Source organism: the organism of the source record quoted next, unplaced genomic scaffold (genome assembly GCF_019419815.1).
Source record: "Pyrus x bretschneideri cultivar Hongxiangsu unplaced genomic scaffold, Pyrus_bretschneideri_v1 Contig5, whole genome shotgun sequence".
NCBI classification, from domain to species: domain Eukaryota; kingdom Viridiplantae; phylum Streptophyta; class Magnoliopsida; order Rosales; family Rosaceae; genus Pyrus; species Pyrus x bretschneideri.
In genome coordinates, this window is record NW_025999787.1 from 8007219 (window position 1) to 8027075 (window position 19857).

General features: G+C 36.6%; 1 protein-coding gene across 1 annotated transcript; it reads left to right on the forward strand.

The window, feature by feature from the left end:
* Window positions 1–3064: 3064 nt before the first annotated feature.
* Window positions 3065–7711, forward strand: LOC103963223 (laccase-4). The gene is given in 7 exon segments (XM_009376005.3): window positions 3065–3249; window positions 5025–5176; window positions 5284–5528; window positions 5661–5789; window positions 5885–6530; window positions 6532–6809; window positions 7186–7711. Coding segments are annotated over 7 exon segments (1677 nt in total). The 5' UTR covers window positions 3065–3153; the 3' UTR covers window positions 7317–7711.
* Window positions 7712–19857: the final 12146 nt, after the last annotated feature.

Here is a 19857-nt window from a genome sequence, read left to right on the forward strand (position 1 = left end):
ATTAGTTGTTTAGCCAACTAGCACAAAGATTTGGTTGTTATTTCACAAGGATAGTTGAACTGTGGAAGACGACTGTATGCATCTTTTAGAACATTTAATTCCATATTCTATTTCTTCTTCTTAAGATGAGGATCCTCTCTGGATTTTTTTGTGAAAATCTGGAAGGTCAATTTATTATGTCTGTTCATAGTATATCGTGCAATCGGTTTTCATTAGGTACTGTTTATATAAACAAACATAATTGATTGATCTTCCGGATACCCACAAAGAGGATCCGGCTAGATCCTAATCCGATCTTCTCAACCAATCAAAACGGGCTTTCACATACTTTAACGAAATTTATATCCAGGTAAGTAGGAATATTTAAACGGCCGATCCAAATAGGTGGGCTGTAAGGGAAGAACAGATAATGGGGACAACACAAAGATAATTATACCACCTAGGACAGGAGAAACTCTTATGCTTTGATGGCAGAAGAATTAGGGTTTTTTTTGGTGTGTGTGTGTGTGTGTGTGTGTGTGTGTGTGTGAGGAAAGATTAACATATATTTTAGGGTTTTGATTTCCATTATCGATATTGGTCATCAGATGGCATAACAAAGTAATAATGAAATGGCAGATAATTGTTAGCATGGCCTTATCACTTACATCAGCTAAAGTGTAACCCAGTTAACAAATCATTTTAGCTATCCATTTTTTAAGTTGTTTCAATTTTCTTTTTGGGTTATTTTTAAGTTCTTTAATCAGCTATTTTTTAGCTTGGATGGTGCTTGGTTCTTTATGTGAAAAGTCATTTCTCCTTTATGACATCATTTTATATTACAATTTTCATAATCCGAACCATCTATTCTTTTACCATCATCTAAAGATTCATAGAAAACTTCATTTAATTTGGAAACTATATATGTCGAACAAATAGACAACTATGTTAACATGCAATTAATATCTTCTTGACAAACCATCAACTTATTAACCAGTTCAGACTATCACATTTATTCAGTAGTTTGGTAAAATAATGTTAGATTGTCACGTAAGGAGAAATAACAGTGTTCTTCTACGATAGAATAGTGTTCCTTTTTTACTCTTTTCTTTTTGGTCAAAATACAGCTAGTGTGTTGAAAAACCATTTTGTAAAAATGAGAAATGACAAGGATTCATTAAATTTTTTCTTTTCCTTATAATGTTTAGTAGAGAGAGAATTCATAGATAGGGCGTGGAGTCAACAAATTGTCTGATTAATTTCATGTGTCAAATTAACTCAGCTGATCATGCAAAGGTTAGTTGAGCTGTTACTCAAACAGAGAAAACTTAAGCTTTCAGGAAACAGATTTGTCTGATCGATCGATTTTGCAGTCCAATGAAAACTATTGCTCAACTACAGGATACTCGTTTCTGTTAACATCCCTTTTTATATATATGTTTCTATCGTTTACCCACCACATTCAACTTTCACGTTCACACTTTCTTCCCCGATGATCAAATGCATGGACTATCATCCATTAACCATATATTAATTAAGTATTCTCATAAAGACAGCAATCCTAATTGATTAATCTGTTTGAATACATCATTCAGAAATATAAAAAGCCATTAAAGCCATCAATTTGTTAATTTAAAAAGACTTAGTATGCTAAGGGGCAAGGAGGATACCAAACAGCTCCTAAGAATTCAAAAACCATTTTTTATTTATCAATTGTCTTTTGCTCATGAGATCTGTACGCATACGTCCTTCAACAAAAAGGAGACTAAATACAGCTAGACGAAAAATGGCATGAGCTCAAACCTGTTGGAGCATGTCTCATATTGGGAACCTGATGAAGTTAAACCCTTTTATATTGAATGGTTGCACTACTAATTGCATTGAGGCCTTCTTGTGTAAAATCCAACACTTACAAGTTTGCCTAGACCAAAAAAAATATGGTTTGCACAACAATTGAACCCGAGTTGGGACACCAAGACAGGGTCCCCATAATCTAAATAAAAGGGGCTACCATTGCGGAGTTGTCTTTATATGTGACTCACTAAAGAGTGGATTCACATGAGAGGATGAGTGACCCACTAAAGAGCAATCTCACTTGAGGGGGCGTGTTAAGCATGTCCCCATACTAGATATTCTGGGCTAAATTGAACCTTGCATCGATACCCTTTTGTATAAAACCCCAATTTTTAAGTTTACAAATGTGATTAAGTTAAAAACTATATTGATGATGATTAATTAGTAATTAGCCACTGGACCGTTTTGAAACTTTGATGAAACATACTTTGATTTCTTTCGCATTTGATTTATGTGAAACTTTTTCTCCAAGAATGGAGACTAGCATGCTGGGATACAAATTAATTTAGTATAGAAATTTTGAAGTTCTCCTTAGATCGTGAACATATGTGATCTATATTAATTTTTATGGAAGTTTTTTCTTTTATGTTTTGGTACCAACTTAATTACTGTAACTGTATATCTAATATATAGATCTCATTTTGTAAATTAGTCAATAACAATATAAAATTAAGTGTTATAAAGCGAAAATATCATGAAGATAGAAGAAATCAAGTGGATAATCTCTGTTGATTTTGATTGTGGCTTGCTCTATGTCATTTCCTTGACCTTTGAGATATTCCCATGGTTGGAGAAGCAAATCCATCCACTTTTTGGTTTGTTAGCTGGGGTTTGGGTGTACTTTACCCAATACGAGTTCACCAAACCGACCATTTCAAAAAATTGACATCGTGGGGAGAGAGAGAGAGAGAGAGAGAGAGAGAGCTCCATCAACTTACATGGCTTCAAATAAAGCTAGTGTTTTAGTTGACATGTATAAGATATAACTACTTTGTGTAATACAAAAGATATAATTTATTTCAGGAAGTTTCTTGGCCTTCAGCTGGCTATACGTATACGTACATTCTGATATATTTATACGTCTAGAGAGCTTCATGCTTAAGTATTCATTCATCTACACCTACCAAACTATACGCAAAAACGACATGGCAACAGAGACTAACATTTTCTCTCTTTATAAGTACGGCTTCGTCGTATAACTTTTAGTTGTGAGAGAGAGAACTAAAGATCAAGAGCAATAATTAAAGTCTGTTAGAGAGAGAGAGAGAGAGAGAGAGAGAGAGAGAGAGAGAGAGAGAGAGAAGTAAAGCTCCAGAGAAAATGGCAATGGTGCCGTGGATTCGAGTCGTACTTCTGGTGGCGTGTTTGTGTTTTCCGGTATCCGTGGAATGCATGGTTCGACATTACAAGTTTAATGTAAGTACACAGTTTCAGTTCATATATACCCTTTAAGTGTTTTGCATCCTGCAGCTAGGGTTCAGTAGTTGCCACCCCATGCTAGCCATACGATTAATAGTTTTCGACAGTTTGGTGTCTAGAGTTGGGGAAGGGGAGTGCTGGCAATTGTCCAACGGGGCCGATCAAGATGGTAAAATTACAACTGTAAAAGAACACAAACTATTTAACGTGGTTCACCCAAAATCAAACTACGTCTAGAGAGTGTTTGTTGATTTGTACACAGCTAAAATTAACCATGCAGTGCTAGTACTTTTGGTTACTGGGACTTTGCAAGACATTGAACAACATTGCCAAATTTGCAGCGCAGTGTGCATGCATATAGTATATTTGGTTGTTTGGCTGTTATTTTCTCATTCAAATGATTAGGGGAGACAATTAATTTATATTAATTGGTGTCTTTCTTGTAAGTTTAACATGATTAATTGCTAATAAATGATTGTATGTGTTGATCACAAATTCAGAAGAATAATGCTAGGGACTATCCATTTAAATCATATTTTGTAAACTATGTGATATGGTTGTTGATGATTGAATTATTATTTAAATGTTGATTAAAGTGCTTATTTTCTATCAGTGACATATCACAAGATTTGCAAATTTAATCTAAAAAGTTGATCTGCCTAGCATTACTCAAATGCAGTATAATATTTTATATGCATATATAGAGGGTGTAATAATCCACATATAAGGTACATGCAAAAATAAAATTAATAGTGACTTCTATTAGGAGCAACAAGGTTGACCTCTCTTAATTCATCTATGCTTATGGCATGCTCTTGTCACCCTCTTAACTTTTTGCTAAATTAATCCTAGCTTAATGAATTGATTATATATTGAGGTGACCAGCCAACTTACAAAATGGAAGAACTCTAATTTGTGACAATGCATGGTTAATCATTTTTCTCTTTCTTGTTCCGTTGTTCGTGACACACACACACACACACACACATAAATATATTGTGCAATTGTCTCTCACAAAATAGTGTGGGACTTACAAACTTGTAGGTCTGACTCTTATGAAGGAAAAATAATATAAGTCCGGATAATCTTTAAGGGAATAAATCTTTATTTATTTTTTAAATTAGAGATTAGTTACAGGATCCACATTACATTGAACTTCAGTAATTCGAATCTTCTATATTTCAAATTACACATCATAGATCATCATTGCAAAATATTAGTTAAATAGAAAATATTTGATGCATCTAATTAAGTTCAAAAAAATTGACAAACACTACGTTATAAGAAACATAGAAATTCCATCATGATTATTAAATGGGCAGATGATTTCGAATTGAATTGAATTTTTGTTAGGATAATCAATGAATACTTACAAAATAGAAGGTTCGGAATGTTGAAGTTTGATATGGAGTGAGTTCCACAACTAATCTCTTTTTTTTTTTTTTTTTTAAATGAGGATCTCTTCTCTTAAATGACCTGTATAAGTCCGTGCTATATAGATTAAAAAACATCAAACAATTTTTAAAAATGTGACAGATAAATAAAAATGGCTAATGTTTTTGTTTAACGTAGTATGTGATATAAACAAGATTAATCAAAACCCCAAGATTTAATCAGAAAATCCAAACTCTGTTCGCCAATTGCCACGCAACACTTTATGAAACAGCAAAGTAGGCGGTGCAGTTGAGAAAAAGCCACCAAACTTGCGGGAGCGTGATCCTACAGTTTTACTAACGACTTCCACTATGAACTGCTACATGTCGTTTGTGTAGGTGGTGCAGAAGAATATCTCAAGATTGTGTTCAAGCAAGCCCATTGTCACTGTCAATGGAAGGTATCCTGGTCCCACCATTTATGCTAGGGAAGATGATACAGTGCTAATCAAGGTGGTCAACCATGTCAAATACAATGTTAGCATCCACTGGTAATGTTTCAAATTTGTCCCCGTCAAAACTTATGGAGATGCGATCAGTAATATGATTAATAAGTACATGATTATGTCGTAATAATGTTTTCGGTTTTTATCAAAAGGCATGGGATTCGACAACTCCGAACGGGCTGGGCCGATGGGCCAGCATACATAACCCAGTGTCCAATTCAACCGGACCAGCAATATGTATACAACTTCACCATCACTGGGCAAAGGGGCACACTTTGGTGGCATGCGCACATTCTGTGGCTCAGGGCCACTGTCCATGGTGCCTTGGTCATCTTACCCAAGCTTGGTGTCCCATACCCATTTCCTGCTCCCCAAAAGGAATTGGTTGTGATTTTAGGTGAGCCCAAGACCACTGCCCTCATATTTTCTATATTCAATTTCCGATGTTCTAATCCTACTCCTCTACTATTGCTTGTATCAAAAGAAATTTATTTTAAAAGAGTATTTTTTTGCTTAATTTAACTTGCAGGTGAATGGTGGAAATCAGATACGGAAGCTGTCATCAATGAGGCTTTGAGATCTGGCTTAGCCCCAAATGTCTCTGATGCTCACACAATCAATGGTCACCCAGGGCCACTCTCAACTTGTCAACCACAAGGTAAATATTAGTGCGGCTCATTAACTGATGACATGATGTGACGATTGATGCGTATTTATTATATAGATTCTAAGTTATATGTGATGTATATACAGGAGGGTTAAAATTACCGGTAAGACCTGGGAAGACATACATGCTAAGAATCATCAATGCTGCACTGAATGAAGAGCTCTTCTTTAAGATTGCTAACCACAAATTAACGGTAGTCGAAGTTGATGCTGTGTACACAAAACCCTTCAAAACTGACACCATTCTCATAGCCCCGGGGCAAACAACAAATGTTCTTGTAACAACAAACCTTGGCTCAGGCAAGTTCTTGGTTGCAGCCTCACCATTCATGGACAATCCGACCATCGTTGTGGACAACAAGACCGCCACCGCTACTTTGCACTATATAGGCACCCTTCAAAGCACGAAGACCATTCTCACAGCCCCACCTCCTCAAAATGCCACAATTGTGGCAACAAACTTTACAAACTCCCTCAAAAGTCTAAACTCAATCCGATTTCCAGCTAGGGTTCCGTTGAAGGTTGACCACTCCCTTTTGTTCACTGTTAGTTTAGGGCTTCACACTTGCGCTTCATGTACCAATGGTAACAGGGTGGTGGCAGATATCAACAATGTCACATTTGTGATGCCTAAAATTGCACTTCTTCAAGCACATTTCTTCAACATAAGTGGAGTTTTTACTGATGATTTTCCCGGAAACCCTCTGAATCCTTATAATTACACCGGGACACAGTCCGACGAATTTGCAGACCAGGAAGGGGACTAGGCTTTATAGACTTGCTTACAACTCCACAGTGCAACTTGTGTTGCAAGGCACTGGGATGATTGCCCCTGAAACCCATCCGGTGCATCTTCATGGGTTTAATTTCTTTGAGGTTGGGAGGGGACTGGGAAATTTCAACCCAAAGAAGGATCCAAAAAAATTCAACCTCGTTGATCCTGTTGAGAGGAACACAATTGGAGTGCCATCAAATGGATGGACTGCTATCAGATTCAAGGCTGATAATCCAGGTATAAACCCACATCTCCTCCTTAATTATGTGTTTAGTTTGTGCTAGAAACAAACATGCAAGAGATGCAAGAGGTTCATAGTTTAAGTGGCTAAAAGCATGTATCCTTCTTAGGTCCAATTCCCCATTTCGATATCGTAAAAGCACATATAAATTATAATTAACGTTAAAAATTAAGGAATGAAAAAAGCTCATGGAGGTAAGTAGTTAATGAGTGAAATAAGCATGATTAGAAGGCAATATTTAGAAAGAAGAAAAACATATATGCATATAGTACTCAGATAATATCAGTCGTATAAATTGACAGTCTAATAACGTAACATGTATGACTCTTATACAGTATAAGATTTTCAATAAAACCATATTTACATATGCAGGGATTTGGTTTATGCATTGCCATCTTGAAGTGCACACAACATGGGGGCTGAAGATGGCATTTGTGGTGGACAATGGCAAAGGCCCAAATGAATCTGTTCTTCCACCTCCAAGTGACCTTCCCAAGTGCTAGTTAATTGCATCTCATAAATATTTCCACCACAAATTGTTGCCAATTCAATTCTCAATACTCAAAGCAATATCAAATAACAAGCAAAGAGGGCCAAAGTTATGAACAAATCATGTCACAGACTCACAGCTGAGATGGAAAGAATTCTTTTGAGCAAGCTAAAGGAAGCTGCTACTGCATGTTGAATAAAATGAACTTATACTTGTTTTAAGACTAAGTTTTTTTTAATAAAAATTTTGTTCTGTTGAGTCTGTGGCATTCTAAGATTCGTACAGCCGACCCTACTTAGTGGAATAAGGCTTGGTTGTTGTTGTTGTTGTTTTTTATTTTGTTCTATTGAGTGTCTTTGTGAATGTTCATATGTTGGTAATGGAAACAATGAAGGATTTTTGTTATGAGTTTTGATGTTGTCCGTCTTATGTCTATGTGTGAATTTCATTTATCATAAGGCAAATTTTTCGTGTAATCAGAGATGTAACACTTTCTCTCAATTTCTTTTGTCATGTGATATGATAAAGGCAAGCGATGAAAGAGAGATATAGATAAAATAATATATGACGACTGCATAACAAAAGCTCTCATACTAAAGTGTTTGTGAATTGTGATACGCCCATTAAAATCCATTCTTACTCGAAAGAAAAAGGGGGAAAAAAAACTCTCTTAAAAATGCATATTTAAATTACACATTTAAACAAAAGCCAGTAGATCCGATTAAGTAAATCATCTAATGGCTATTATTCAGATATGTAATTCTTGGCCCAAATCGTCGCTCACAAAAAAGCCCAGCATGTAAGGACATCAATAAGTTCTTGTATGGGCTTCACTGGCATATGGCTAACATTGAAAGCATTTCACAAAATGGTTGTGATTTCAGGCAAAAGAAATTAAAAAAAAAAAAATGTTATATTCTAAAAGATGCAACCACTTAGTATTACACTTTATTGGTATTTCTCATCATTTATAAGTGGAAAATATTCTATTCGATTCTTATCAAAAACAAATTTAAACTTCATTATTATAACTAATTTATTATAAAATTTAACTGATCCTTCACCTCTTTAATGTAGATATAATCGCTCACGAAGTTGATGCAGACGCAAACTGGAGGAGTTGCCTCCTCAAATCTCAATAATAATATGTCTGACTTTTTGACTTTACGGAAAGGGGGGAGCACTTTGAAAAGGAAATCTTTTCCTTAATGGTAAAAAATTGGTGATGGTGGTGGTGGTGGTGGTGGTGCCCCTACTCAATACAATTATAGGGATGCAATTTTCATTTATTTTTCATGCACATGCAATTTTCCATCATTTTCAAGTTCCCCAACGACTCTTCTTATCCAATTAGGAGGGCTCCAAATTTCCCGGGTGTTAAGGGCAAATTAGAAATAGTTGAATTTTGGTAAATCTAAATAGTTTAATTTTTGTCACTTAATACTACAGTTTAGTAGTATTTATCTTCATTTGTAAATGAGAGGTTTTAGGTTCGATTTTCCTCAAAGGCGAATTTGAACCACATTATTGCTAACTCATTGTGAGTTTAAGCTTACCCCCTCCTCCTTAGTATAGATAATATCATTTGTTCAAAAAAAAAAAAAAGTTTAATTTCTTTTTTTCCATTCAATCTACTTGACTTATATCAAAACTCTAATTCAATTGAAATTTGATCTAATGATGTATTTTTATATTAAGATAGAATTAGAGTGATTTTTTTTCGATATAATGACAAACGATACTATTTTTATAAAAAATCAAAGGAGCATGTTGAATGCCCTACATTTTTTTTTTTTTTTTTGAAAACTAAAAGTATCTCATTATCAGGGCTGAAGCCAAGAAAAATATAGAAAGCCAACCGCGGATGTTGAGATAAAAAAAAATCCACCAGAAAAATTAAATTGGGTTTCACTCCACCATTGATGCCTAAAGCCCAAACATCAAGTAGCTTAAGTCCAAATATGGATTAAAGCCCTTTTCTGATAAAATAAATAAGTAAGTGGATAAAAAAAGGGAGCAGTTGCTCCACGTTGGAAAGAAAACTGAAATGGGAGTTTTCTCTTCCTATCTCTAAAAACTGCAACAGATAGTGGAGGTGGTTCCAATTCCACTACCCACACCCACTTTTGTTCATCCAAACCATCAAGAAAAAGTCTATAAAAGACCTGTCTCTGTCAAGGAAAGGGGGATGACAAAAATCAACACAACAAAAAATAAAGGGGACGGGAAAAGATAGCAAAGGAGGAAAGTGACAAGAAAACGCTGCATGAATTGAGAAGCATACGGAGAAGAAATCGACAAAAAAAAGAAGAAGACAAGCAGCAAAAGAAAGCGAAAAGGAACAGTAACAAGAAGCCAAAGAAAGAAAAGAGAAAGCTTAAAAAGATAGTACATTATCACAATGGTTTCTTGATTTTTTTTTTATTGGGAAGTTCCTGTTGTCTTTTGCAGAAAATAAATAAATAAATAAATAATAAATAAAAAAGAGGCTTCCTCTTCTTCTTGTTTGACCGACACAAAGAAGGTGGTGATGGAAACATGCAACACCAATTCACACTGACCCCCTAAACCTGTCCTTGGGCTTGCTCATTCTTCTTCTCCAACAATGGAGACATTTGTCGTCTTCTCCATCCTTGTTGCTGTCAACTCTTCCAGCCACGGAGTGCTCCTTCTTCTTCTCCACCATTAGAGACATTTGTCGTCTTCTCCGCCGAGAGCAGCAAAGAAACCATCGTCTCTGCCACCAACAGCGGCCATGCTGTGACTTCTATGCCCAACAACTTTGTCTGTGCCACTGCCGTCAATCTCATGAATTTCTTCAAGGTAGTTTAAACCACCCCGTGAAGTTCCAATCAAATCTAAGTGCTCCGTGCCCCTGCTGTCAATCCCATGAATTTCTTCGGGGTGGTCTAAACCACCTCGTGAAGTTCCAATCAAATCTAAGTGCTCCGTGCTGCTACCGTCAATCCCATGAATTTCTTCGGGGTGGTCTAAACCGCCCCGTGAAGTTCCAATCAAATCTAAGTACCGTCGTAGCATTGCTGTTAGAAGTTTCTGTCCGCCGTAACGAGGCCATTGAAGACCCGGTCCCTATAGAAAGGTTACCAGGAAGAAGATTGTCGAGTCGTCGTCTGAGTAGCCCAATAGTGCAGGCCTTGTCCCGTAAAAAGCAACCAGGAACAACCTCAAAATTTTGTGCACCAAGTCGTAGAAGATGGTTCTCTACAAACAACAAGGCAATGGTGCAGAAATGGTGTTTCCATCGTTTCGTTGCTCCCACAAACATGCATGAACCTGCAGCGGATGAAGACAAAAAAAGAAACTCATCCCCGCTGTCCGTACTCGCACATGCAGCAGCCCCTCAACTGATGCTCTCCAAGGGGCCTCTCAGAAATCACACCGATAAATAACTCAGTTCTTCCAGCAATCTCTCGGAGTGGTTCAAAGCATGAAACAACAACTCTCGCCTGACAAGGAAGGAAGCTACAACAAGCAATGATCCTGGACAAGGTCACAGCGAGCGATGGATTTGCAAAAAAAAAATCTTGTCGCAGCCGTCGTCTTGGAGTTAAGAAGAGAAGTTGCTAACGACAAAAGGAAGGGGAAGCAAAGTCCTATTTGAACTTGGAAATCTTAATTCATAAAATAAAAAATAAAAATAAAAATAAAGAAAATAAAGCTTGCTGACAACTTCCCTTAGGAAAGGCACTCATGTGAAACCCATTTTAAATGGGATCCTAACCCTTCTCAAACTTTATTGGGTAAGGCACAGTTTTAACTAGGCCTCACAAAATTGGAAATTGGGCCAAAATAATAAATGAGCAGGAGTCCAATAGCGTGATAGAGGCACATCATGTGTGAAGAGATGCCGACATCGAATCCGTGGAGGATGTAAATCACTTCAAATATGGTAGATGTGAACCATCTCAAAGCACAGAACTCAAGGGACTTACAGTATGTCAAATTTAATAGATCAAATTTCTGAAGTGGCTAATAGCACGAAGCCGTATCAAATATCAAATGGCACGAAGCTATATCAAATACCAAATGGCACAAAGCCGCTGCTACATGGCACAAAGCCGCTACAAATGGCACAAAGCCACTTCAAATGGCACGAAGCTGTATCGAATATTAAATGGCACGAAGCCGCAACAAGACTTAAATGGCACAAAGCCGCGACAAGACTCAAATGGCACAAAGCCCATCAAATTTCAAATGGCACAAAGCCACATCAAGTCTCAAATGGCAAGAAGCTGCATTATGTTCCAATGGCTTAAAGTCCTTACTCGCACAAGCTAAAACTGCACAAGGCATCAAACACTCCAATAGCTCAAAGTCCTCGACTGCACCAGCTTAAACTGCACAAGGCATCAAACCCCAACAAATACATAAGGAACTACGAGTGACTTGACCCCTCAACGAGGGTACGTAGGCAATCTAAGGCTCGACCTAGGTGCAGTCGCAAAATCAAACAAACACCCAAATCCCCAAGTTACGATTTATTCATATTGGAATCAAAGGGTTTTCCTTTTTAACAAAGGATTGTAATTAATAGACGCATAGTCTGGAATGGGTCGAGCTCAAATTAATAAAACCCTCTACGAAAATGAACGAGGGTGAAATTGTGACGAGTGAATTATTTGTTTACATATTGTGTACAACTTTTGCTCAACAGCGGGCTAACAACAAATGAAGTAAGAAAAAGGGAATAAGGAGATAGAGAAAGACGCGGTAAACCCCCACATCAATCCCTTACAACCTCCAAAAATATAAAAGTTAACTTGGAGGGCATGGAAGCCTGTCCTTGTTTAGGATTTTCACAAACAGAGATGGGGTCTCTCGACCTAGACGAAGTCGCACATCTTTACGCCAAAATGTGATGCTACATAATTCGCCGTATCATTTTCCGCTTGGAACCCAATACCATTTGCACGCATGAAAAGAATTATTCTTTCTCTGACGTTGAACATTTTATAGCTTTTAATTCAACAACTGTGGTTTATGAATTATGATATTTGAGCTCAAGGTTTTCTCTGTTAAAATCTAGTTGTGATACAATTAGGTTAAATGCTCATTGAAAAACAACTTAGAATTTTAGATACATTTTTTCATTTGAAGGGGGAACCTAACATCTTTAAATATTAATGTATTATTGTTTTTAAATTGGATAACATTTTAACCAGTGAAAAACAAGTCTCCAATTGTTTTTTGTGTTGTTTCCTGCTCCCCACGCCTTGGCTGCATGCGCACATGAGCAGCCATATGCGTGTACGCGGAGAACCCAACTTGTGAAAATGATATACAAAGACAAAGGCTGAATATATAAATAAAACCTTAATGGTCAGAAACAGGTGAGAAACAGTTGTCACTTTTATAATAAGGAGTTTTTGACTAGAGTGAAGTCGTAACAAGATAACCGTAATGGAAGGTGTGGCTGGATCACATCATTTTCAGGGAAAGCTAATGGTGCATGTGGCGGCGTCTCGTGAGTTGCAGTATGTTGTAGATCTACTGCTTGCAACATTACCTCGTTATCCACGTTAAAAACCTACAGAGCATCTTCAAAGAAGGTACCAAAATGTACACATCAGTTATAATAGTAAAAAAAGAAAGATCACACTAATATTCTCCAACTGAAGTGTCAAATTCTATGTAGTGATGACATGGATTGACAGCAAAAGAAGTTGCTGTCAAATTTGACAATAGCTTCAAATGTTTTTTTTATTAATTATTAAATGTATTTTATTAATTTTTAATTAGTTTAATCATTTATTGTAATTAATGTTAAGTTGACCGATATAATTATCCTACTTTTTTTCTTCTTTTCAATCAAGGAAGGTGAATAGATTACTGATTAAAGTTTAAATGTCCTTTATTAAATTTTAATTAGTTTAATAATTTATTTTATAAAATAATAATTTAATTTGGCATATCGGTTAGAGAATAAAACTTTAAAAGATGTCAAAGTGCCACATAAGCTCTCAAAATTTAAATTTTATGTTCAAAATTTGATATCTCCTTTGAAGATGGTTTAAGGAGATCAATTCTATCTTGAATGATCGTCTATGTGTTATCGACTTATTAGTTTGGTTCTTTATATTTTAAACTCATCAAAGTTGTTCTTACCATCAAATTCCATTAAAAATATTGTTAGCATGTTGACATGTAATGTATGTGGGTCTCACAAAGCCAATGATATTGTACCATGTGGGATTAATTAAAAATTATTTTGATATTTTACTCCATAAAAGACTTAAAATAAAAGAAAAATAAGACTAATTTAATTAAGAATTTGAAAAAAAAAAATTTGAATTTGAGGTCGACACCGACGGTGAGGTAAAGGTGGTAGGGATGGTTCGTTTTGTTGGAGATGACACATTTGGCTTTTCTTTTTTTTACATTAATTAATTATTTTTTCTGTCTTATTTTATTATTTTTCGTCAATTTGTGTGGCACAATATTATTGGCTTTGTGGACCCATGAGCATAAGAAGTCCGCCAATCAACGGAATTGGATGGTGGGGATGACATTAATGAGTAAGTCAACAGATAAAAGAATCAATTTCATGAGTTTTTAACATAAATGACTAAACTAATGACTTCATAATAAATAACGGACCATTGGAAAAATCCTTGTAATAACCTCATCCTTTTAGCGCAGCACACTAAGCAGGTAAATTACTTTCCTTTAAAGTTTTCGTTTCAGCATTTTCTTCCACCAAGATACCCTCCTAATTTTGAAGACATTGTCAATTAGCAAATATCGTCTATTGGTTCAACAAATTATATGTAAGAAATTCCAAGAAAATAAATGAGACGTTAGTGAATTTGGCTTAATTACCGGTGTGTCTCTAAAAGTGTTTTTCATTCCTACTTTTCCTCCTCAAATTTATTTTGCTTCAGCTTGCCTTTTAAAACATGTAAATGTGTCTCACTTTACCCTCTATGGTTATTTTCGTTCATGTTGTTGATGTGACACCCACATGACATAAAAACACAAGACATTTTTGCTAAGAGAAAAATAAGAGATAATAAGTCCAACCCAATTTGTTTGAAATCCAAAATACTAACCTCCATCAATACAAACACATGGCAAATGACCATTTACCACAGTGGTGGAAATGTGTTAAACCATTGCATGACTTCGTGGGTTTAAACTCCGTTAGTGGCTAATCTAATATCTAATATAACAAAATCTATCGTTTGACAAAAAAATCGATACGAACACATGATTACACCAGTGTTATTAATACTCATTTTCCCTTCTCACTTATCCTTGTTAATTTTTGTCCATTAATCTTTTTCAATTAATTGAATGTGACAACCAAAATTAAAAAAAATATATAAAAATAAAAATAGATGTGTGAATATCACAATCTTGAAAGAAATCGTAGCACCCTCACACAAAGTACAGTTATGTTATGGGATGACAAGTGGGAGGAGAGATTTTTCAGTGTGACCGACACACAAGGTGGTACATCATGTGTCACTAACAAATAGTGAGATTTGTGTATTAAAAAGTTAATAACTTAAAAAATAAAATTTTCCATCACTTATATAAAAGCACTTGATGTACCACATGTGTTCCCGTCACAATGAAAAATTTCTCCAAGTGGGAGATGGGGACCTTGGCTCATAAATGGAGTAGGATTCTCTCCCATTTTTTTTTTCCTTCCCTTCCCTCCCCTCCTATTTAAATGGTTATGATTAAGTCACGTCAACATCTTATATTAATTTTTTTATAAAAAGATAAAGACGAAATATAAAATATGAGAGGAAATGATGGAAATGAAGGCAAAAAAGAACGAGAGAATCGTTGTCTCTCATAAATAGACACATTGTCCTATTGCATAAAAGGGCGAGATTCGAGGTGCTCTTAAGGACGATGGTGACCCCTACACTAGTCAACAGTACAACATGTTTTCCACCAATAAGAAACATGGTGGATGGTGCATATGGCTACAAAGGCAACTCCATCCTTGGGCTTCTCTAATTATGCAAAGTAAGCCCAAACCCGAATTTTAATTACGGCCCAAATAATTAGACACTAGTAACAAATATTTTTATATTTTTATTAAAAAAAACACAAATATTTTTATATAATAATTTTTTTAGTGATATTATATATTGAGATTAAGATTAGGTGCTAAACAGATTAGATGCTAATGAATAGAGCTAGCTAGCTTTGTCCAATTTTGTTGGGGAAAGAAGCATTTAGCGAGGTACAGTCCTTAGGTCACCTCTAATGGAGGGTACATGGCATAATTTAGCCTTTTTTGCACTTAAATTCATCTCCGATGAAGGGCTGTACGAAATCTTATAAAAAAAACGATTAATCCAAATTTTATCGGGATTGCCATATTTGGCCCTCAAAGTAGGAAATGACCAAAACTGTTGATGAGGCTTAGCGCGTGAAAAGTTGTCTGGGACAACTGGGTTGATGCGATTCGGTGATGGGTGTTGCACATTCTATCATGCATCCACAACTTTTTGTACTCAAGATCAAGCATCTGAGTACATCTAATGGTCCAGGAAAAAAGGCAGGCTGACGTCAACTAGCCATTATATTTTTTAAAGGCTAATTGGTTCTAGCTCAACAAAAATCTCAGTAATTAGTTCTCAATCTTACACGTGCCATATTTAAAATATTTGTCGATATACATATTATTATTTTTTTAAATTGTTCCATAAAATATATTTAGATAAGTGTAAATAATAATATATATATATTTTTTTACAACAATCGATATTATCTACACTAAGAGGGAAAGGGCGAACTTAACCTCACATTGGGATAACAATAATGGTTCAAATTCGGTTTTGACGAGAATCGAACCTAAGACCTCTTACTTACAAGTGAAGAGAAATAACATTAACTGTCACATCCCAGCCCGGGGGGCACTACTTCCCGGGCCCGATCCACCACCGTAGCACGATATTGTCCGCTTTGGGCCCCGACCACGCCCTCACGGTTTTGTTTTTGGGAACTCACACGAGAACTTCCCGATGGGTCACCCATCCTGGGAATGCTCTCGTGCGCTACTCGCTTAACTTCGGAGTTCCCACGGAACCCGAAGCCAGTGAGCTCCCAAAAGGCCTCGTGCTAGGTAGGGATGGGAATATACATATAAGGATCACTCCCCTGGGCGATGTGGGATGTCACAATCCACCCCCCTTAGGGGCCCGATGTCCTCGTCGGCACACACGTGACCAGGGTTAAGCTCTGATACCAAATTGTCACATCCCGACCCGGGGGGCACCACTTCCCGGGCCCGATCCACCACCGTAGCACGATATTGTTCGCTTTGGGCCCCGACCACGCCCTCACGGTTTTGTTTTTGGGAACTCACACGAGAACTTCCCGATGGGTCACCCATCCTGGGAATGCTCTCGTGCGCTACTCGCTTAACTTCGGAGTTCCCACGGAACCCGAAGCCAGTGAGCTCCCAAAAGGCCTCGTGCTAGGTAGGGATAGGAATATACATATAAGGATCACTCCCCTAGGCGATGTGGGATGTCACATTAACTCATAGTACTAAGTGACAGTGCAAATAGTAGTTTAATTGATATAAACAATACATAATAGTTGAAGTGTGGGTGATGAACCATAGTATTTTAATATGCTAAAAAGTAATAGAATATTGAGAAGAACAAAATATAGCCCTTGCACCGTTGAGATGAAAAATTATAGCACATCACTTCTCCCTTAATACTATTTTTTTGATGTGCTATATTTAAAACGGGTGGCTAATTATAAGAACACATTGGAGATTGCCTTAATAATAGCCCACATAAAATAAAAGGGAGTGATTATGATTAGCGTTTCCAAGCCAAGGGGCATACTTTCATAAGAAATGTTAAGAAGATTTTTTCAAAAGTAGAACTCTTTGTCACCTCATAATTTTGACATAATATTTTATGTCTTGGCATGAGAATTAGCGTTAAACTGCAAAGTGGTAGAGAGTCTTTGAAGAGTTCTATTTTGAGAAAGTCTCCTTAGCACTTCTCTACTTTCATGAGAAGCGACATACTTTCATTCATTTCAAAGGCAAGGGGCTCGCTAAGTAGCGGGGCAAAATAGTTTGGTAAAAACATGTTTAAGTTTGATGATAAGTTTTTACTTCTTAAACACATGTCACCTTTTAATTACATTGCTACGCGGACGCACATTATAGTGGTGAATGTTAACAGATGATTAGTGCGAAATTTACTTTAAGACTCATCTATTAATGATTAGTTACAATTTACACACCATAGACAACTTAAATGATTATTTGCACAGTTGTTGACAAGTGTTAGTTATTGGTTGATCATTATTTGTGGATTAGGATCCTCTCCTAATCTAAGGATGAGGATCCTCCTGACCAAGGAGTGTGGACCGTTGGATGAAAATTCAACGGCTACAAACAGGGGGGTCCCTTTAAAGTTATAATAATTATAACCGTTTGATTTTCGTCAAACGGCCCACATTCCTTGGTCAGGAGGATCCTCATCCTTAGATTAGGAGAGGATCCTGATCCATTATTTGTCACCTATGAATAATCAGTCATATATTTGTAATCAAGAAATATGGTCCGAAGAATCTCGATAGTAGTTCCATTAACAATCCTTTGTGGGATTGAATTTTTTTTTATAGTGGGAATGCCATAAAGCACAAACTTCTGACACCAATCATTTACGAGTGAGTATTACACCAAGAATTAATTGACAAGTGGATGAGTTTTCTAGTTGGCTATTTCTTTTGGGGGAACCGTTTATCATACATTGTGCGGTCAGAAATCATTTTGAATTTTTTTATTTAAAATTAAACACAAATAGTACCTAACGAAAATTGACCGCACAATATACGATGAACATCCATAATGTAAGGATCCCTAGAATCCCCACAAAGGATTCGGAGAAGATCCTCATCCTGCTAACAATGGCCTAAAATAAAAACTAATAATATTTCATGTTCGAAAGTCTAGATGTTGAGATGTGAATAGTCGAAAAGTACAATTTGAAAAACATCTTATGCTGTCAAACGATATGCATGAAAACATAATTGATCTTTATAACATCACATTTCTAGTAAGATTAACCACATATATTATAATTTAATGATATTTTTTTACTTATAAGTGAGAAGTTTTAAGTTATACTTTGTTGGGGAATTTTTAGGTCGAGGTGGACTTGGGTTTTAAGAACGTCCTCTTGTCTCCCTTTGTGCGGATTCACAACAAGTCCCAAGATATCTCAAAAGAGATAGCTTGTCCTAAAAAATACCCCGATAACATCAACGGCTCGAAGATAGCGTGAAAGATCAAGATAATGACTTGCTCAAGTGAAGAGTAGTGTGGAAGCTAGAAGATTATTAGTTTACATGAAAGAGAAGGGATTTGCATGGTTTCATGGCATTCTTTGCTAGATAATCTGGACTTTCCTAGAGTGATAGTAAGGTTCCTAATGACTGGGATGTTTGATGCAAAGATATGGAAATTACTAAGGTTGCATGGATGATGATGCTTAGGGCTTGGAGTATACTTTTGGGCTAAGTGGAACTTTCTAGGCTTCTTCCTGGGTGGTTCTCTCTCACTACGTTTTCTCTATTTGCTCCTCTCTGTTAATCTAAATCCCCTCTTAATGGCTTATCTCCCTCCTTATGTAAGTGAAGGCTTATTCTCTAGGTTTCAAGGGAATATTCCTTTGTTGCTTAGTCTTCCCCTCCTTTCTCCCTAGCTATCCTATTATTCCCCTTTTGGTGTAAACTAGATGCACTGTTGATACTTGTAGATTGTTTCTTCCTGAGGCACGGCTTTCCTATGGCGCTAAATCTGGTAGCGCGCTTGATGGCTTTTGCCCGTTGGCTGTTTGTGCAGGCTGAGAAGGGAAAGTCAACATTAAATGCCTATTTTGCTGGGCTTAACATGCATTTAATGCAAGAATTTAGTTTAATCCTAACTAAGGGGGTTGGCTTGCTAGGGAAATGGATAAACTAGGCTAGTTCTCTCTCAATGATGCCTGCGTGAAATACAAAGGATATGGGCTTAGATCTTTGGGCTCCCAAGCAGCCTAAAGTCTTCCATGACCCCGATTCCATGTAGGTCGGATAACCTTCTGTAACTAAGGGGGTTGGCTTGCTAGGGAAATGGATAAACTAGGCTAGTTTTCTCTCAATGATGTCTGCGTGAAATACAAAGGATATGGGCTTAGATCTTTGGGCTCCCAAGCAGCCTAAAGTCTTCCATGACCCCGATTCCATGTAGGTCGGATAACCTTCTGTAACATCCACACTACAATTCACTTGGCAAGCCCTGAATATGTGACTTGAGCTTAGCATGATTTGTGGCTAAGGAAGCATGGTGTGATGAATAAGCGTGAACATGACGTGGCATGATATGTTTGTAAATATATTCCTTATCGATCATGTGCCTTGGCGTGTGTTTGGACTTGAATGTAAGCTTTACATAACAATTGGACATTAAGACTTTTTTGGATTGATTTGTGACATTATTGAGCCCCAACATAATCTCATAAATAACGAGGTTAAACGATTTATTTCTCATATTTTTTTAT